The 22,568-nt window shown below is 37.5% G+C and overlaps 1 protein-coding gene across 3 annotated transcripts in view; it reads right to left on the reverse strand.

Annotated features, from left to right (window-relative positions):
- Positions 1-22,568, reverse strand: part of LOC114154878 (netrin receptor UNC5C-like) — a 205,206-nt gene that overhangs the window by 23,940 nt on the left and 158,698 nt on the right. For 2 of the 3 annotated variants that reach the window (XM_028034349.1, XM_028034347.1), the window contains exons 8-12: positions 16,882-16,938; positions 8,571-8,762; positions 4,053-4,270; positions 3,324-3,459; positions 2,846-2,933 (exon numbers count right to left, since the gene is read on the reverse strand). In XM_028034349.1, coding sequence (XP_027890150.1) covers positions 2,846-2,933; positions 3,324-3,459; positions 4,053-4,270; positions 8,571-8,762; positions 16,882-16,938 — 691 coding nt within the window. The remainder of the gene's footprint in view (positions 1-2,845; positions 2,934-3,323; positions 3,460-4,052; positions 4,271-8,570; positions 8,763-16,881; positions 16,939-22,568) is intronic. The other variant, XM_028034348.1, reaches the window with a different exon arrangement.

Here is a 22,568-nt window from a genome sequence, read left to right on the forward strand (position 1 = left end):
TTGATTTTTAGCCCCATTCTCTCTACTAGAAGCAAGTGGTCCAGCTCCAAGTGAAGCTGGACCACTTCAAGATATTGTTTTTATAATTTTGTATTATGTTGTTAACATTATTATCAGTCAAAATAAATGTGTGGGTGTGTGTTTGTGTGAGCAGCAGAACTAATCCCTTATGCTATAATAAAGTAAAGCACAAAATTCTAGCTTTCCAATTTATTGCTGCAGTACGTCAATGAAGCTGGCTTTGTGAGTTTGCTTGCCAGTAATTGAGTGAGATGAAGACAGAGGACACAGGAGACGTTTGACTCTTAGAAACACTACAGCAAGTAACAAAGGTTGTAATTATCATCGATCGACATTGATTAAGAAATGCACTGGAACGGAGTAGATGGCTCAGAGTACGTGTCTTACAGTTTTACAGAATCTTTAAAAGGTTCACTTGCGCAAACAATTATTGACAGCATGTCACAATTTTTATATAAGTCTGCAGTGCAACCAACGTGTGCAGTCAGTTTTCCAAAGATTAAAGTAATAATATTAAAATGTTCTCACTTGTCTCTTGTACACTACAAAGGGTTCAAACTCCAACATGTACATGATTTAAGAATAAAAGGATTATAGTACAAGTAGTAGGATTACAGTAATACCCAAACTAGCCACTAATCTTATTTAATGTGCAAAAACAGATATTGCAGTGTTTACTTTTATAAGCCACATGTTTGCTTTTGGGCCCAAAACACCACATGAAACAAATGCAAATCGGTTGCACTGTAGTCAGTTTAAGATTCACATATTTGGAAACATTGAATGTGAAGTGCCTCACATTTAACCATAGAATTGGCTTTAAATTTAAGAAAATGGTAATAAGGATTATTTCAATGAATTAAAATACAGAATATGATACCAACTAGTTAATTATTAATGTGTCAGATATGCTGATCTTAATTTCACAGATGGAATTAGCAGCTGTTTGATGGTATCAGATGAAGTTTGCTGAATAAATTACAACAGGGCGTACTATATGTAAACATACTGCTATTACAAATAACATTATAACTTAACACATGACATGTTTTTTGTCTCCTTAATTCATGCTGCATTGGAGAAAACGTCAATACAAGCAACACACACACGTAGTATGTATGAAAGGGAGAAATACACCATGTTCCAAATAATTGTGCAAGTGATATTTTCTCAGATTTTCTTAAATGGTCAATGCAAATGATGGTCGGTTTAATTTTCAAGTCATGAACTATTACAGTATAAATCAAATTTTACTGAACAAATCTCCCCATGAGAACAGTATTTTTTTCAAAAATAAAAAAACTCAAAATGCACTGTTCCAAATTATTATGCACAGCAGATTTTCTAAACATTTTATGGATTATAAAGAACTACAAACGGTCATTTTTTGAATGTACAGCATTAAGTCACATGTACTAAAATCAAAAGCTATTTCAGTCAAAAACATCTTAACAGACAGAGCTACATGTTAACATAGGATCCCTTCTTTGATATCACAGCACAATTCTCGCATCCATTGAACTTCAGTTTGTGGATAATTTCTGCTTGAATTTTCTTGCAGGATGTCAGAATATTTTCCCAGAGCTGCTGTTTTGATATGAACTGCATTCCACCCTCAGATCTTCTGCTTGAGGAAACTCCAAAGGTTCTCAACAGGGTTGAGGTCAGAGGAGGATGGTGACCACACCATGAGTTTCTCCCCTTTCTTGCCCATAGCCAATGACACAGTGGTATTCCTTGCAGCATGAGATGGTGCATTGTCTTGATGAAGATGATTTTGCTATGGAAAGTACGGCTCTTCTTTTTGAACCATGAAAGAAAGTGATCAGTCAGAAAGTCCATATACTTTGCTGAGGTCATTTTCACACCTTCAGGGACTCTGAAGGGGCCGACCAATGATTCTCTCTCCATGATTTCGGCCCAGAATATGACTCCACCACCTCCTTGCTGACGTCACAGCCGTGTTGGGACGTGGTGGCCATCCACCACCAATCCACCACTGCGTCCATCTGGACCATCCAGGGTTGCACAGCAGTCATCAGTGAACAAGTCTGTTTGAAAATTAATCTTCATGTACGCCTGGGTCCACTGCAACCGTTTCTGCTTGTGAGCTCTGGTTAGGGGCCGAATAGTAGGTTCATGGCCCGCAAACCTCTGGAGGATCCTCCACCTTGAGGTTCCAGAGGCACCAGCAGCATCAAATAACTGTTTGCTGCTTTGTAAGGGCATTTTAACAGCTGCTCTCTTAATCCGATGAATTTGTCTAACAGAAACCTTCCTCATTATGCCTTTATCTGTACAAACCCATCTTTGCTTGGAATCAGCCACAAATCTCTTCACAGTATGATAACGCTTCAGTTTTCATGAAATATCTAATGTTTTCATACCTTGTCATATGGTACTACACTATCTGATGATTTTCGTCAGCAGAGACCCTTTCTCTTTCCCATATTGCTTGAAACCTGTGGCCTGCTTAATAATGTGGAGCATCCTTCTTAAGTAGATTTCCTTTAATTGAGCTCACCAGACAAACTAATCAACCCATTAATAATTAATTAACTAATTAACCCATTAATTCATTAATTATAGTGATTCAAAGAGCCCTGACACACAATACCATCTATAAATTTATTAGCACAACAAAAAATGTAATCTTTATGACACTTAAATCCAATTTGCATAATAATTTGGAACATGGTGTAGTAGAAAGTACTCTCTAAGAATAAAATCCAGGGAAGATATAAATATTTAACAAAGAAGGTGCAAAATTTGATATAAGAAAGAAGGTTTCTTGTTCAAACTTAAAGAGCAATGCTAAACTTACCTTACGCTGTCCTTTCTGTGCACAGTCACATGCATCTCATACACTCTGCCTGGTGGGACGGCGCCTGCTGGCACCAACAAACTTACACCTGAATAAGGGCGGATAAGTAGGGCAACACAGACAAAGGCAAAAATAAGTTTCCTTACAGTTATTAATTTACAGACGCACAACTGAATTATTGAATGCACCACCAGTTTCCATTTTGTCACTCTGATAGTTTTAAATTTATTTTTTAAATAAATACATAAAGGATAAACTGACTTTTCGATATATATTGATGTGTTGAAACACATCATAATTTCTTGTTGAAAAATATTTACTTTACTTTTCTCAGTGGTCGCAGATAATTTAATATATTATTATTTAAAAGGCCTAAATAAAATCCAGAATCTTTAAATCTTGGTAAATGACATGAAAATTTAAAGGACAGAACATAAAATCAATGCTTAGCACTGAGCTGTGCTTGAACAACGTTAACCTGAGTTGGGCACGATGAGGTGTCCTCCCTGACTATTGAAGGATCCGTGAGCAGTGCAGGAGGGATCTCTTGTCCGGGCTAAACTCTGGCTGCGAATGTTTAGGCTGTCACTGTTATCCAACAGAGAATGAGTAACCTAGGGATAAAACAGAATCAGAATCAAAATACCTTTACTGCCATTGTACAGAAGCACAACAAAGTTTCATTTCATACACTTGTCCAAGGACAATAGTAAGAATTACAATAAATGTTGAGGAAGAAAAAGGCCCAAAATGCGTTATAACCTGACATGCACTGAGTGCTGCAACAAATAGCTCTGGTCTGTGACTCATGAGGCAGGTTCATTTACAGATACAGATAAGTTTAAAAACTATTATAGTAAGAATAAAATGGCCTTAAGATTGAATGAGATCATCATCACTCTTAACTCTTGTACTGCCTCAGGTCAGGTCCTGTGATGAATCTGAGTGGTTCCATCTCTGTTTGGGACAACTGGCTCTATTGTGCTTGCAATGTAGTTTTTAGAGCAGAGGGAAGAAACTAGGGCACTGAGATGTATGTATACTAACAGAGTTTGCTTTGTCTTTGACCTGAAATACCTACATTTTCAAATCCTCTTTTATTATGTGCTGTTATAGCAAAGAGATTAACATAAAACATTGGGGTGAGAGAAGATCAAATTAAGATGGAAGATCCTGCCTCTGTTAGTGGCTGCACTTGGAATATTACCTTAGGAGACAATTTTGAAGTGAAGTCCCCACCCAGGTCATCTGGTGGTGTGACCAGACCTGATGAGTTGTAGACTTTGATCTTCAGGTTAGGAAGTGGATCCAGGAGGGGGGAGTTGGTCATCGGGATTTTATCGGACACGTCGTGAAGCGCATAAACTGGGCCACGATACATAGCAGCTGCATTTGTCAGATCTGGAGGGGCAGTCAGTAGGTCAGCTGAAAGGACATATCAGACAGGTTGGGTGAGAACACTTCATTTTATTAATACTTTAAAAGAAAGAAGAACCAACATGGCACCAGAGTCAGAGCTACAGAAAATATCATCTGAGGATAGTGAAAGGTGACGTAAAATATATTTGTTTGTCAGTCCACTTTGTTAAAAAACCAGTAAGGAGGAGAAAGGGAAGTAAACAAAGGGGAGGCATGGCTGTCAATAAGGTGTTTTATGTTGATACTATAGTGTGCCAAAACGTGCAAGATTTGGATTGAAAATGGGTATACCTGCTTGTCATCTAATGTGCTTTGAGAGGACATTTGTTGTAGTTTGGGAATATATAAGTAAAACTTAAATGAACTGAGTTTAATAATTCTTTATTTAATCAGGTAAACCCCATTGAGATCTAGATCTCATTTTCAAGAGGGACCTGAAACAAACTTCACTCCCCGTCGGGGAATCGAACCCCGGTCTCCCGCGTGACAGGCAGGGATACTCACCACTATACTAACAAGGAGATAAACTAGAGAGGAGTTTAACTACCTTTGAGGGAAGAAACCTAACAGGGCCCACTTTCTACATGTGTCGCTCTGTTATTGAAGAACCATATCTGTACTTATCACAGACAAAGTGATAATACACATGTAGACCAGGCACTTCTCACACTCATTCCAAAATATGGAAACTAGAAAACATACAGGCTCAGAAGTCAGCATTTTTTGTTCTGTTCTGTAAATAGAGCTATTCAAGTTTGACTTATGTAACTTGCATTGAGCACATTAATATATTACAACAGTATCTGTGAACTGTTGAAAGATGAGGCCTTCTTTTAATAATGACCTGACTTAAAGCCTCACATCTCCAAGGCCCTGGGCAAAGGTCTTAGTCTGAGTGTCACTCTGGATGTCTGTCAAAGAGGGCTGATATCCAGAAACAAAGGAAGAGACAACTTTCCCAAGGTTAACCTTTCATCAAAGGATACGCAAGACTTCTTTTTCTTTACTTCAATCGCCAAGTTGCACAAAAAAGTTTGTAATTTAGAGCAGCTTGTAATTTGTTCGCTCCATTACCTCACAGATGATACAGAGCAGCCTCATCTAATAATTCGCAGACTGTATATGAAGGCAGGAGGCCTGTCCATAATTAAAATCCTCACAACTTACTAAATTTTGCTTTGATCACAGAAGGCCAGTTACCTACTGAGAACAAATCCAGCTTTGTTCACACCAGGTAAATCTTTTTGGTGCATAGCACCTGGAATCCTGCTGTTCCCTCCAAGAGACCCTCAATTTCTATTTTAAAGTCTCTCATCATGACCTCCCTTCCTCACACTCACACACACACACACACACACACACACACACACACACACACACACACACATGCACCTGTCAGCTATCAGCCCTCTACTTTCTTTACCTCCATGCTGTTTACCCTTAAAGCCAATGGGTATTCCTGCCAAATAATCCCTGCTGAAATTTAATTAACAAGTAGAGGAAAACCACAGAGAGAAAGACAGAGAGAGACATTCAAGGAGATAATACTTCATTATTAGCAATCAGAAGTCGTCCCTCAGTGCAGAGTGACAAGCATGTCAATGTTTCACAGATAAAATGTCGCCCTGTCTCTATGTAAGACATTCAGCACTGAATGCATACATTTATTTATAGTTTGCCGGGGTTTTTTTGCTCCTGCTCTGACCTCACTTTCTCGTTTTCATTGTAAACTGTGAGTGAAAGTCCAATCATCAAGGCACAAGCTGTTATACAAACACAAACATTGGGTCATTTACAAACGGTGCTGAGGATTGGCTTTGAATAAAAAGTGTCTTTAAAAGCCAACAAAAAAGTCTTAGTGATTGAAAACGGGAGACTAGAGCTGCCACAAATTATGTAAAATTTGATTTTAATTCCTTACATTTGATGAAGACCCAACCTTTGTTTCTTAAAAAAATTACAATCATCCATACTACTGCAAAATTATTATTTTTAACACATGAATGTTAGCTAACTGAAAACTCTGTTGACATACTTTAGATTATACTCAGTATTGAGTCAGGGCTCCTTTTGCATGAATTACTGCACCAATTCAATATTGCTTAGAGGAGACCTCTCTGCCTCTCTGCTGAGGTGTTAAAGAAGTCCAGGCTATTTTAGTAGAAGTCATCTGCATTGTTGGATCTGACATCTACCATCTTATTCTTGACAGTATCCCATTTATTCTCTATGTGATTTAGGTCAGGTGAGTTTTCAGGCCAATCAAATATAGCAATATAATGGTCATAAAAACAGTTATTGGTACTTTTGGCAGTGTGGACATATGCCAAGTCCTGATGGAAAATAATATTAGGATCTCCATAAAGCCTGTCATCAGAGGGGAGGGCAATGTGGCCTAGAATTTCATTGAGGACAGTCGTTATAACTTTAGACTTGATACATCACAGTGGAACAAAAGCAGCAGCTGACTGTAGTGCTCTCCACTTCAGAGAACCTTGATCAACTCACCACCTCTCCACTCTTCCACCAGACTCAAGGACCTTCATTTCCAGAATAAATGCAAAATTTACTTTTATCTGAAAATAGGACTTTGGCCTACTCAGTGCTGTGGCTTTTCCTTTTAGCTCAGATAAGATGCTTCTAAAGTTGTCTGTGGGAGTGGCTTAAGTCAAAGAATGTAAAAGGTCTGGCTCATGTCCTGGATAAGTCTGCATATGATTCCAACTGGCAGACCACAGTTCATGTGCCTGCAACACTGTGTCAGGCAGTGTTGTCAGCAACACAGGAGCTCCACAAGGGACCGTCCTCTCTCCCTTCCTCTTCCATATTCTATTCTATTCTATTCTATTCTATTCTGGCTCGTGAAGCACTGACTGAGCTGAGCTCCCACACATTACAAGTCAAACTTAGATCAAGTTATCTTCTTACTTTCACACATTTAAGTGCCGTTGTTAAGCATCAGGACTTTTCATGATATCCGGGCATTTTTTGTACTATTCAGTGAATGGTAATGTAGAATTTAAATTACTTGTGAACTATGGTACCCTGTGAAATAACTTGATTAATTCAATTCAAGCTGAGGTTCATTTGAAGAAAATTATTTATTTCAGATTTGTGGGGGTGTAGAAGTGCCTTCTACCAGTCATTTGCATGGATGCACTTTTGACTATGCTAAGTCAGTATTGTTTTTACATTTCAATTTGTGCATAATTTATCTTCTGCTGAAAAATAACAGCAAATCAAATACAATAAGTTTAAGAACCTATATTGACTGATATCTGCTGTTGCCGAATTTCATCTGTTTAATATTTGAATATGCATGCAAAGAGGAAGAAATGATAGCATGCACACCAGAGTCTAAAATATACTCAATTTAAACAGAAAGACATTCATCATTGCGATTGTGATGACAAAAAAGTAGAGACATAACATATAAAGCCTAAGACCTGGGACCAGAATGAAAAGACGAATGCGGATGAAAAGGAAATTTGATTGCACTAAAAGTACAGATGGGAAGGAACGAGGGGAAAAAACAGAGAGTGAGGAATAACACAGAGAGAGGAACAGAGGATCTCCTTTGATGGATTAGAGCAGTCTCTGGAAGAGATAGATTAATCCAAACCATCAGAGACTGACAGCATTATGGGGAAAAAAGAAAATAAATGACACTGGCATAAAGGCCTTAAAGAGGATGTGACAGGTACAATTATTTGCATGAAAACAACATCACATCTGCCATTAGCCAAGTCATCATTTAGCTGTGTATAGTCCACAAAATATTATTATGCTTAACAGTTGTTTAAATCTAACTTCAAGTGCACAAGGAGATAGCTCATTAGATTATTATGAAAATAAAAAATTAAGCAAACATGCAAAGCAGGTATGTGAGGAAACTTTAGCAGCAATACCTTGAATCTGTATGAAGTTACTAGTTTCTCACATCATGTGGGATTTAGGCAAACTCTGCATTTAGATTTAGAGGCATGCATTTCTGCTCAAATGTCAAAAGGACCCACAACAGCATTTTTTTATCAAGGTAAAGTCTAGACTTTAACAAGGACAGTTTCCACACAGTGATTCTTTTTTTCTGCCAAAGACTTGCTGCTTTTCTTTGGGCAATTATCCTGCCTTTAACTCAATTTTTGAGCCAAGCTTCCAACTGTCAGACAATAGTTGACAGTTGTGTAACATTTGACTTAGAAGACATTGGCATACAGATCAGTTCATGGTACTCTCCATGACCTCATTTTGAACAGGTTTTCACAGCATATTCCTAGGTGAAACTCTAATATGACGCATATATTACCTGATCTGGCTGTCTTTATATTAACAGACTGGAAGCCTCCATTCAGTGCTGAAGTGTCAATGATGTCCGAGTCAAAGTCACGGTGCGTCTTGCGATATACAAAGAGTGCCACGATAGCAGAGATGAACAGGCACATAATCACAGCGATGACGATACCCACATACAGAGCCACATCGTCTGTACTCGGGGCAGCTAGGGGAAACAAAAAGAGACACACAACATGTTAGATTACCTTACTGTGAACTGGAGGCAAAAACATTCTGAAGAGGAATGCAATGAGTGAAATAAAATGATCCAGGGATCTATAGCAATGCTGTACAAAAGTAAAGTAAAACTAGGAATACTTTTGAAGGCTTTCAGGCATTCTTAATGTTTACATCCCCTTCATGCTATCATTGAAATACAAAGGACAAACGCTATAGGTTCCATTTCAAATGAAATGTTCAAGTCGCCCTCCAGCTGGTTTTATATGGTAATTTGTCTAGACAGAGATACAGAGAGATACAGAAACCTTTCATTAAAAAAAGAGTGGCTTGGAATCTTAAAACTTAATAGGGTTGTTAATTATTTTACAACAGTCCCAACATCCTTTTTCAATTTGGCCTGCACTTTAATGGTGTTTCACTGAAAAAGTAATTCGTGAGTCATGTTTTAGAAGAGAGGAAGGGACAGAAATATTAAATTTTGAATAATGTAGAATGGAAAAAGCATAACCCAATGCTTAAAGGAAGAATGAATATGGAAAGGAGAGGATTAAAGGGGTCCGGTTAGGAGAGCAAAGGATAAAGATGTGAAAATAATTGGAGAAAGTATGCTGCACTCAGAAAAAGCCTTAAAATAAAGCACAAGAGCAGATGAGGAGTGAACATACAAAAATAGAACAAGCTGGCAGACAAGTTGGTGAATAAGATAAGAAATGAGTGGATAAAATGCAGAGCAGCGATTAAAAAAAAAATAAGTAGAGCTCAGTAAATCCTGAGTGGAAGAGAGAGAGAAAAAAAATCCTACATATTTAACATTAACGTTATTGGAGTCTCGCACTTTAAAGTAAAAGGTTCATAATCATGTCCTGTACAGCTTGTGGGAGGGGATTTGTGTGCAGCTATTAAGATGACAAAAAAAGTATAGGAAACTCCTTTTAATCCACCCTTAAAGTTGAGTAGTAGATAAAAGGCTTTTAGCAACAAACATCCCAAGTTATTTGCTGAAGGATTTGTTGTTGTCACACCAAAGCAAGTTCACTTGCACTTGATTATGCATGAGTGAACCCTTTGATGAGCTGCACAAGTATGATATACACAAAAACTTAAGAGTGTTGGTTAGTCATTTACCACTTGAGGGAGCTGTGAACCACTCTGACCATCTCTGGGGGCCGTGCGGGTCATGCATAGTCTCCATTTACACTGCTTCTCAGGGAAGGACAAAATCAAACCTGAGATGGTGATATTCTAATGTATGAGTACTGTTTGGATGTTTATTGATAAATGACTTTGTATGAGAAGCATGTATAACAGCTAGATGTTGAAAATTAAGTTCTACTATCCACAGTACCGTATTATACTCGAAGGAAGACTGGTAATTATCCTCAGTGGTCACCTGACACAAAGCTGGGTAAATGCTGGACAGGTCGCATTTCTTCACAGGGTTACACAGACACACAGGACAAAAACTCATGCAAGCACTCCCTCCCACCAATGGGAATGTTAGAGTAAATAATTAGCGTAATATGCATGTTTTTGTACAGTGGGAGAAATCCAGGGCACCTGAAGAGATCGCACACATGCATTGGGAGACCAAACCCATCGAGAAAAGACCCTCACAGACTGCTTCAGGGCAGCTGGGACTACAGTGGCTTGCCATCATGAGTGTGTGAGTGTGCCCTTTGAAATGTCAATTTGATATAAATAAAATAAAATTTTATTAGATAATTAAACTGAATTAAATTTAATAAGATAACATGCATTAAGAATTACAAAAAAATTAACTACTATCTAATATTTAACTGTCTAAATTAAATGCATGACATACATACAGTTTTTAAATATCTAACTTAATTAGAAATCTTCATTTCCAGTCACCAATTATCTTCTAATTCTCTTTGCTGTGAGGTCGTGGATTCCTCAACTGCAGCTGCATAAAGCTGTCCTATTATCAAAGTCCCTTCATTTGGCAGTAGGGAATAGAACTGCATAATCCTCTTAGGCCTCCAGTTTTTGATCTTATTTATAATAATCACCATCTCCTTATGGAATCTTTGTCATAATCCCACATTAACTTAAAGGTGTATAACTTTATAGCACACAATATGTGCCAGCTACAGGAAATACACATTTTTCCCTCTCAAGAAAATTTTCCATTGAATGATTTGGGAAACTTCTGTCTGTTTCCATATTTTTGGTTTGGAGATGAATAAAAAAAAAAGACACCCCATATGGGCTTCTACCTTCATGACTGAACTACTTACTTTTGCTTAACATTCTCTCCCTTTTTTTCTTCTTTTTTTTATCTTTGGTACATTTCTTCTGTTGCTTTGACCTTACAGGTAAACAATACAACATAAACTAACCTATGGCATCTGCAAATGGTGCATGGCAAAAACCAATATTGCATGGGTCATTTTCTCATATTGATCTCATTACTTCTTAGTAATATCTTACTGAGCAGCTCAAATACCATGTAAAAAAGCTACAATGTTTGTGTGAATCATATTGAAATAACGCAGTGAATGTCTAATGTAGCAGGGTTAATATAAAACAATAAAATGTTATTTAATTTAATTCAATGTGGTGGTATAAGGAGATTTTTGATCATCTCATTGATCATCAGAGTGGTGCTGGACTCATGCCTTTATCTAATATTTGAAAACCTAGGCATTATTTGACAAGTATTTTTAAATAACTAAGACTGAACATTATTGGTTATTTTGTCAAAAGACTGCTGCCCCGACTTGGTAATTTGTTTAGCTAAATTTCTAGTTTATTATTAATTGTCTTAAACAACTGTTATAATTATTAATAGCCAAAACCTGACTCCTGCTAAAGCACAACACTGTCATTGTGTGGCCTACTAACCCAATGTGAGAGACCGTTTAAAGGCTCAGGAAACCTTTGCAGAACTTTAGAGCTAATTAGCTCATTAGGGTGTGACACCATTAATGACCTTTTTCATTTCATTCTAATTTTCTGAGACACTGAATTTGGGGTTTTCAGTCTCCGTCATCCATAATGATCAAAATAGCAAGTAACAAAGACTTGGAGTATATCACTCTATATGTGATAACTATATGAGTTTCACTCTCTGAGATGTCTGGTAAAAAATATTGCCTTTCTAAACAATAATTGAATTTTTTAGATGTACTAGTATGTAACAAGACTTTGTGTTTTAAAAATGTGATCCATTTTAGACTCACACAATGCATGCTTTTTGCTTTGCCAACATTTGCAAGAAGTTACAAATCAATGGGACAGAACTTGAAGGGTATAGAATTAAACAGTGTTGACTTTTACAAAGAAAGATTTGTGGGCTGATGAGATACGTCATTTCTTTCGAAGAGATAATTGGTTTTACTAATAAGTTTTACTCAATACTTCCCAGTGAGGAGGCTAAACATTGCCTTTGTGGGTTATTAGAGCTCAATGGATTCTAATTCTTTCTCTTTCACCAGCGCTGGCTTTGCATGTGCAGTCAGAGCAGGTAAATAAGTTACTGTCACAATGATTTGTGATGGAATGAAATGTCTGGCTGCTAACAATTTACCTTATCTTGTAAAAATATCTTGAAATCAGGAATAGTAGGGGTGTTTCTGTGTGTATGTAAGTAACCACTGTGTATATTTAAATATTCACAGACCAGAGCGCGTAAGAATTTGCAAAAAGGATATGCTCTCTTTCACATGCACTTGATGACACACACGGGCTATCAAAGCAGAAGCCCCCAGCTCACCCTCTCAGTTAGTAGCAATCACTATCTATCGATTGTCTGAGCTTTTTGTCATTCTTTGAGTCTGTTCAATCTACCACGGAGAGGATTTAAACAAGGGGGGGCAAGGATAACTCAGATTAGCTCGTTCCTATCTTCTGTGTGATTCACATCCAAAGCAGAACTGTGGACAATCACTATCTGACTCTCATTCAACTGCCTTTTTAATCTTCTTTGACGCAAACATGCAAGCATCACCCATACAGCATCCCTGGCAGACGAATCTACCTATAAAGTGACTAATAGGGTTCAATTCAAAGCAGAGTATGCAAGAACACAGACATTTAGAAATGCATCTGTATTTACCTTACATGGTGAATTTGGGGGAATATGTCAATACCAAGAAGATAAGTGTAATTTAATTGTCAATCAACTCCAACCTGAGTTCATATTTACAGTGCATCCAGAAAGTATTCACAGTGCTTCAGTATTGCACATTTTGCTTTGTTACAGCCTTATTCCAAATTGGATTAAATTAACCCATTTCCTCAAAATTCCACACACAAATACCCCATGATGTGAAAAAACACTGCTACTACCACCACGCTTTACTGTAGGGATGAAAATCTGTACCTGGTTTTCTCCAAACATGACACCAGGCATTCACATCAAAGAGTTCAATCTTTGCCTCATCTGATCAGAGAATTTTGTTTCTCATGGTCTGAAAGTTTTCAGTTGCTGCCCACAAACATGAGTTCTAAAATATAAGCCAATTCCCTCTGCTCAATGAATCAAGTTCATCCTCATCAGTTTTTTTTACCTTAACCTTCTTGATCTAAGATAATTTTCAACTGCTCAAAAAAAATTATTTTCGAAAACATTAAATGTGCCGTAGGATACCGATGCACATATGCATATATACACCGTGGTTAGTTTTTGCAGCTTAGGTGCAAATATTCTATAAAACGTCCCGTGAAAGGATTGACTTTACTTCTGGAAGTGTACAGTATGTAAGGATGGTGCTGTCACAGGAACCTGTTGAGTTCAATGAGACTTCAGTGTGGGAATCAATATTTGGGAATGATCCACAGACCTTCATGTGGTCAAGGTGGTTGTCAAACTGTGGAAGCACCACAGTGCTGTGGTGGGGGAATACCTCTACAGTCCATGTAGCCTATTAGAGAAGCATTAAAGACATAATGAAGGAATTCAGAATGCATTATATACAAGAAACCATCAAAATGCAACATTTTGCTGGAGGTTAATATCAACCCGTCCTTTACTCATACTGTTTATAAATTTGTGATATACAGTCACTCCGTCATTTTCAGTGACTTTGAACATGAAAAGGTTGTTGGTGCCAGACAGGCTGATGGTCTGCTTTCTATAGAAACTGCTGATCTGATGAAATTTTCATGAACAAGCATGTCTCTAGATCATAGCAAAAGATCCAAAATAGATAAAATATTCAATAAGCTGCAGTTTTGTGGATGTTGTCTTGGTGTTGACAGAAAGGAGATAGTGATTAAAATCTATATCAAAAGTAGGAAAAAATAAGAGTGAAAGGTGATTTAAGTGGGTAGAGGGTAGCCAGGTTTTAATGCACTGAGCTTGCAGCTCTATAACCTAAAGCCAGATGTTGCATGCAAGTCCTTGGTGATATTGTACTCGCATATATTGTAGCAGCTTTAGCTATATACAAGGTATGTGGAAAACCATCTTTGAAAGTACAATACATCAAACCTTTAAGCAGAACAGCTAAAGAAGACCACACCACACCAGGTATGACTGAATTCAGTTCAATTCAAATTCAAAAATACTTTATTGATCCCAAAGGGAAATTAAATCCCTTAAAATAAGACTCCTTAAAGTTAAGAAAAATAAACTAAGGCTACAATTCACACAAGACCATTAAAAACAGACAAGAACAGAATGAAAAACATTGTCCGGTCCTGATTTCAAAATGAATAGTCAGATGGTAAGGAGGAAATTTTGTATAAACATGACAGTGTCAATTCACACTCTCTTACACCAATGGTTCAGACTATAGGTGGTTCTGCAGGATATTTTCTTAGCACAGTTTGTCTTCTCTTTGTAAGAACTGAGCCTTGTTTAAATCCTGCACTCTACCTTAGTATTGCTGCTAAACTAGTCTATCCCTTTATGACCACAGCATATTCTTTTTCTGATGGCTACCTGTATCAGGAAAACAAACATCATAAGCTCAAATCATATCAACTGGATTCTTGAACAGCAAACCTTCAGAGTAACCAAATCTCTTTCTAATTGGATGTTTTGGGACATAGTGTAATGAAAAAAGATTTGCACAGTGGATGTTTCCCCTGGTAATCTCCAGTAACTATGTGATGCTATGACACTGATATGAACCAAACGTTTTGAGAAATGTTTCTGAATCTGCATTACAAATAGTATTCTTAATGGAAAAAGTGGTCCAGCATAGTACAAGCAAGGTATGCCTTACAAAGTGGCCAGTGAGTCTACAGTATAGTTTGCTTGGTTACTTGAGTTTGAGAACAAGTTTTGAAAAGGAATAACGGTCCATTCCGAACAACAAATAGAAAACAAAGCTTGCAATGACTTTCTGAGTTCAGTAAGACTATACAAGTGGGATCAATATTTGTGATTGATCCACAGACCTTCTTCTGGTCAGGGAGGATGTCAAACTATGGAACACCATAATAAAGTTTCAGTCTGGAAAAAAAAACTTATGATCACATGCAGCCCTCCTCTCTAGTAGGAAAGATATAATCAATCACTTAAGATTGCATTATAAATAACAAACAAGAATAAATAAAATCCTTTTGGCATCTTTACTTTTGGATGGTTTCAACTTGTATTCTAAGCATTGAGTGGGCCATACTAGAAATACATTTGGGACTCCAGAAATAAGAAGTGACTATGCCAAAAGTATTGCAGCTGTTTTAAAGAACAGAAGAGAACTATGGAGGAGTGTTTGCACTAAGATAAATGTCTAACTAATAAAACCGAAAAGGGAAATGTAAACACAATTACAACACGTCATTTGGATGAGAGATGCTTTATATATCAGAAACAGAGTGACACACTATTAAATGAGCTGACTGTTTCTGCATTATTTGTATTCTGCATCTATCTGCCTAGCACTGTTAATTTTGCAAAACCTTCCATTATAGTGAAACTGTGTCGACAGACAGTACTTGCAATAACACATTCAAGACACTCAAGGCTTTGAAGATCCAAAAAAAGCTCTTCTCCAAAGAGAGCAGTCAGAATGAAAGGCAGAGATCTTTTCCCTCTTGCACCTCTCACTCTGTCTTGTTCTCAGTTTGAGGTCATTTTCTCTTATTGTGTCAGAAGGAAAAGACAGGTGATGGAAGGCCGGGAAGACCACTAGAAAAAATACAAAGGACACCACAAATAGTGGTATCAGGGACAGTTATAGTTAATATATATTTTTAAATCCTATCAAAATTTCTCACTCAATATGAAACCTATGTAGAAAATTTCAAAATTCACAATTTAGACTTGACACATCAAAATCTCTATAACAGTGTATTCACATCTGACACATTTGGTCTGCTTTAAATGAACCAGAGATTGTTTCCCTTGCTCACCTGGGCCTTTGCTGCAGGTGTGAATACACTCATCCCATTCAGCTTGCAGCGCACATTTAGTAACGCCGTTCCAAAATTAGAAATATTACATTGATTCAAACTGGTACTGCATTTGTAATAACAGCGCAAATGTGCACAAGAGAAGTGCAACAAGAACTTCCGAAGTTTGTTTATGTGGGACTGTGATCTGTTCCACCTTCCTCCTTTCTGTACAATGGGAGCAATAATCATCACCAGCATGGCTTTGTTTACAAATTATAGTCCGCTTGCCAAAAAACAAAACCACACAAAACAACAAAAACAAAAACAATCAGCTTTTAGTCCAGACTAAAAAAAAACTGACCAAAGGGCTTTCCTGATGTGACTACACCTTAAGATAAGAAGGGCTTCAGAAATGCACTGGACAAATCAAGAGGATATGTGCACACCTGCAGCCATTCCAGTGCACATTCTGGACCCAGTTTAGCTTGATGCAAATCTCTTAAACACAACACATCAAAGTTTTGGCTATGCTGATGCAAAATTGGAAACTATAACAAAAAAAAAAATCACAGCTGCAACAAACTTGCATATAGAGATTCAAGCTAACTGGTACTGGATTCATAGCTGAGACAGAAGGAAAGACAGCAGAATTGCTTAGCAGAATAAAAGTTTTTAAAATGTAAGTGCAACAATAAAATAAAAACAAAAAGTGACTGCTCACAGAATGAAATGGCTACATGAAGAAAACTGAAATAAAAGAAAGATAGATTATTGTAAAACATAAAACATCAACTTACATGGAATTCCCAAAGCACTGTGTTCTTTGGGCTCAGTGGACTTCTGAAACAATGAACCTTGGGACAGGAAAAGAAACGAATGGTGGAATGAGAAAAATGAATCAAAAAGGACAACAAAAATAAAGTAAATGAAATCAAATGGAACAAAACTGAAAGCACAGAGACATGTAAATGGCAGTATTTCCTGCCATGTCAGTTTAGTTGTGCAAAAATGGATATACAAAAGGTTTGCTGAAAAGCTTCTTAGACCACAAAATGAAAATATATATATACATATATATATTCAGAAACCATAAATGCGAAACATGGGTCATCTGGTGTGGTCTACCTGGTTGAAGGAAACAGGAGGTTTTTGACATAGATGAACTTTTGATGCACTGATGTATTATTGAAGAGTTGGTATATAATTGATATAAAGCTCCATAACAACATGGTTCACTTAAAAGCTTCTTGGCAGAACACCTGACTAAAGAAAACACAGTGATTCAGCACTATAAAGAAAGATATACTGGCAAGGTTAAGTGGGGTGATAACCATATACTCTATAAACAAATTATAGCACTTGTAAAGTTGACAGGTAGTATGTGCCATTTTATTTTAAATGGTCAGGTGAGGTGAGAAGCTTTAGTCATAATTTTAGATATCTGCTTTAGGCAGTTTGACTTGTTTTGGTGTGATTACATTGCATTTAAAGATAATTTATATGACAGAAATAGGCCACACTTTGTTACTTTATGACTGAAATTGAAAATAACTGGAAAGAAGAAAAAAATATATAGTATATATCAAAGAGGCTTAATCTTTAAACTGTGGCATACATTTGTGTTTTACTATGCCTCAACACCCCTAAATAGAAACAAATGCAATAAATAGGCTTCAAAAGTCAAATATAATAGAGTCCAAATGTAAACCGTTTTGTGGTAGCCTCAGAGGTTTCTTAGAAAAAAAAATTGTGAACAAACAGCATGATGTGGATAAAATAGCACAGCACACAGGTCCAGATTATAGTTGTAAAACAGGTTAAAACAGTGTTGATATGGTATATATTTGACATACAGCTGTTTAGGGTTGGTCAATTTGGTTTCAGTTTTGATAGTATTCCCATAGTGGCTTCTGTTAAATTTACTTTCTGGAGCACTTAAATTTTATTTGTAATCACCCAGCTGCAGTTGATTTTTACTGCCCTTCATGTATGCTTGGCCTAAGTATCCTTTCTTACTTTTAGAAGATCCTCCTGTTAACCAGAATTATTGAAATCTTTTCTGATAGCTAAAAGCTTTACTTGAAACCTTCACCTGCCTCTTGACTGGGTCACTTTATGACAGTGGCTTCAACTTCCAAAGCATTAAACATCCCACAAAGCACTGAATAACTCTAATATGGAAATGAAAAATAAATCCATTTCCTCAAACCTAACCAGACATGGACATCCACCTATGTTGACAGGCCCTTACAAGCAAAACCTCCACCTAGAGAAGCAGCCATGAGGCCCACAGCAAATCTGGAGGAACTACATAGATTCATAGCTCAAGTTTAAAAAAAATCTGAAAGTCAGCAGCGACTGTAATACTGTAATACAGTTTCCTATATGTCATACAGGGAACAAAGCAATTGTTAGATGAAGTGAGCTTCTAGGTCAACATTCAAAGCTATGTGTCACTGCAGCTTAACAATACACATTCCCCTATAAACATTATGAAACATGGTAGTGGTAGCAGGATGCTGCTGAAACAGTGAAGTGGATAAGAGTTGATGGTAAGATGAATGGAGCTAATTAAGGTGAATTATGAAAGGAATCCGGTAACAGCTGGCAAAAGATTTGAGATTTAGGAAGCAGGAACACAAAACTTGACCTAAAGCCTGAACTGTGACAGAATGGCTAACACCTTTCAACAAAGTGTTGACTTAGGAATTTTTATTTGTTAATCAGACAAGGAATTCATATATTCTACTCCCTCCTTTCACTATGGACAACTGTAAGCTGGTTTAGTTTGAGAATGCAACATGAGGAAATAAATGTGCAAGTTTTGAAAGGAACCATGTAAGCTAAGAGACACATCAAGCAAAAAATTCTTTATCAGATATTTTATATAAGAAAACACAAGTAACAGCAAAGATTGGACTCATAATAAAAAAAATGCAATGACTGTAAAAAATTTAATTAGTAATTCAAGCAACAAGCGGGGAGGAAGATTTGTTTTTGTAATTTTTGTAATACAACTGTGCATCCAAAAACCAATAATGAAAACACAGTTCTTGTAAAATGAAGCATACATGATTAAATGACAGCATACACAAGAGAGGTTTAAACAAAAAGACAAGCCCAAATGAGACCAACGCATTTAAAAAAAGTTGGAAAAGGTTTCTGACATGCCATGCAGAAAACATTGCTAAAAGACCGCAATGGAAGGAAACAAAATTGGAATAAGTAGAGCTTGTCAGAGATGGAGATGGATTGTTTGTTGCTGTGCAGTACCTGCTGATAGTTTTGCATGAGAAAAGGAAAACACAATGTATTGTTTCATCCAAATTCAAAAGTTACATAACTGTGAGCATCTCTAGTGATTACTGTGGTTTTAGAGGCTGTGCTGGAGATTAAATTTGTTCTGGTGAAACTGTTGTGCAGCATGTATATTCATGGACAGGAACACAGCTTGGGAGGAAGATGTCATGGTCTCCAGGATGACCTGCTGGAACTCAGAGTGCATCTCATCCAAGAATTGTGATCAATGTGTCAGATAAAAGTCAACAAGTTAAAACATGAGAGAGAAAACAACTGGTAAAGAAAATCTTGAAGTCAAACACACGCGCTCACACACGCACACCCACGCCAGCTCACACGGGGATATCTCTCTCACATAAACACATCAACACAAAGATAAAAGGATTTGCAGGGCAAAAGTGAGGGCAAATGGATTTCTACCTCACAGAGTTCAAACATACAACTTTTAGAGGAAGAAGGCAGCAAAAGACGATGGAGCGCACAAATCCGGAGGGGGAGGTGCAGGAAGAGAGGGGAAAGAGAGAAGAAAACGAGGGAGAAGTGCTTCTGAGCACAAAGTCAATTATAGAGCACACTATCTAAAACATTAAATCCCCCACTAAATTGACAGTGCCTTATCAGTTCATTCAAACCACTAACACTTACAGTTTAACTGGCTATTTTTAACACCAATGGGAAAGGCTTGCCACACATACTGGGAGATTTTTTTCTGTCTTTGTAAAGGCTACAATCCAAAAGAGCAATCTTTCATAAACTGAATGGATTTATGTCACAAGATTTACCTTATGCCTTTCAAATATACTGTAAATACACTATAAAAAGGCTGTGCATGCAGGAACTCCCTCTAATAGCCACAGACAGTGCAGTCCATACACTGAGACAGCATGCTCCATGAATTCCTGTTATTGCTACAAGAAACAGTTGAAACATTAGTGCTGACATAAAACCACAACTGTGCAGTCATTTTACAGGCAGGAAATCAATCAGGGGAAATGAGCCGAAATCTATACCTCTTTGGGTTTTATGCCAGATTCTGTGACCGCATACATCACAGGTTGCAGGAAATGGATGGATTGGAGATGTGATACACTATACAGCAGGCTCAGTGTAGGCAAGGGTGCATATACAGTAAATTATGTCAATACTGTGCTAAAGAATATATTTATTTAGGAATAGTATTGCATTATTATTTAAATATATATGTCATGGCATGTTTCCTGATTGCATATGGGGAAAAAACCCCAATGTAGCAGGTAGGGTCATTCCAGCAAACATATAATAGAATGTGGAATAATGGAATTAATAATTGGAAAACTTAACATGAGGAAAATAAGAATGGGAACAAGGACAAAAGCAACAGTACATTCAGCAGTGAGTGAAAGAAACCACAGAGCTTAAATATTATGGAGTGGCATGCAAGCCAGGTTTGTACAATCAATGAATCCAGTACAGCTGGAGAAGAAATCTAGGCAAGGTACCAAGGGAAGTAGAATAATGGGCACAGGAGAAAACTGAATGGAAACAGCAAAAAGATCCAAACACAAGTAAAATCAAAAACACAAACAGTTGTGGGTCATGAGTGGAAAGTAAGATAGCAAATCAAAACAGTTCTGAAAAACTCACAAAAAGTTTTTCTAGAAGACAAACTAGGAGAATGCCCTGTTTGGAGAGCAAATGTATGTAAGCATTAACCTGCATAGAGACTCTGGATGTCAGCCAGGAGGCGAAAACCTAGGGAACAACATGGATGTAGGAGGAAGTCTCAACTGTGGACCAGTGAGTCCCAACAGGAGGTTCCCAGAGTTGGGCCTGGAGACCAGAGCTCACATGAACCCCCCATGAGGGAAAACTCAGAACCAGGAGTTTTCCCTCAGAAAACAGAAGTCAAAATGTGTCTGTTTTTTAGTATTTTTGGTGCAAGACTGAGAAAAGTATGTGTCATTCTCAAGACTTTACTGAACCATGACCACCTTTCTGGGCTTTAAGAATGTCTATTTCTCCACTTGGAATCGAACCATGGTACAGATACATCCATGGCCTGCTCTTTGGTTTATGCTTCTACTTTCGGTGGCTGAGCTGAACCTTTTGGCAGCAGCATCAGAGCCTAAGCCTCAGCTCCAGTGGTTTCAGCAGCCTAACCCTGTGTGTCACACTCACCATAGTGGTCATCATCGCCAAATCACCACCACTCTTTATCCACGGGGAGTGGCCAATGCCTATAGTCCTGCTCCTCCTGTCAAAGCACCAGTGTATCACCTTGCTCTGAGGACTAGGGTCCGCTTCTGATGCTTCAGACAAACTGAGACACCTTATCACCATGAATCACCTGAGCCCACTCATTGTCCCGTCCAAGTACTTGAGCTTGCTTCTCACCTCAAGCTGCTGCCATTGCATTCACAACCACTAACACATACAGTATGTCATCACTTCATATTTCTGTTCCTGAGTTCTGTAAGGGTACCCTTGTCTTACTGGATTCTTTGGTCATGTTGTTGTTGAGGAGAGCCAAAATGGAAAGAGAGGAAAAACTGTGTGCATTTAAATGGAAAACTTACACAAAGAAAATGTATTGGAAATTGTCTTCTTATTGTAGAATCCCTAAAAGCTGAAAAACTTGCTACATATTTAGATTTAAAAACACTTTAAAAATTATAATAATGGACATTAAATGTAGAATGTTTAGAAAGAGGACGTATTTCTGTTTTCATGTTATTTTTTATTTCTTTCAAACTTCCACACATCCCTCTCTTACCCTCTTGATATGCTTGTCTGCCAATTACTCTGAGCACATGGAGCAACAGGCACTGCTCCCACAAGTCAACAAAAATAATTGCCTCCACCTTGGAAAAAAAAAACTGCTGCTGTTAAATTGTGCCCATTATGACTCAGCACACATTTCCCATGCAGGTTTTTAAATCTACTGATGTTGGAAGTGACTAAGTTGTGGATGACAATTCCACATCATTATTTGTCATTACTTTAATACCAAACCGCTGTTTTTGACTTGAGTAAGGGATGAGAAAGAGGGAAGATTAAACTTAATAATGTCATTCAGAAACCCTCTTGCATTTGTTGCTCTATTTGGTGACTCACCTACAGTGAGCAAAGGAGAAGAAAGCGCACAGTGGGGAAAAAGCAAACGGCAACTGAAGGGAAGAACAAGAAGTAAAACCTCTCAGGAAAC

This window comes from Xiphophorus couchianus, chromosome 12 (assembly GCF_001444195.1).
Source record: "Xiphophorus couchianus chromosome 12, X_couchianus-1.0, whole genome shotgun sequence".
Lineage (NCBI taxonomy): Eukaryota > Metazoa > Chordata > Actinopteri > Cyprinodontiformes > Poeciliidae > Xiphophorus > Xiphophorus couchianus.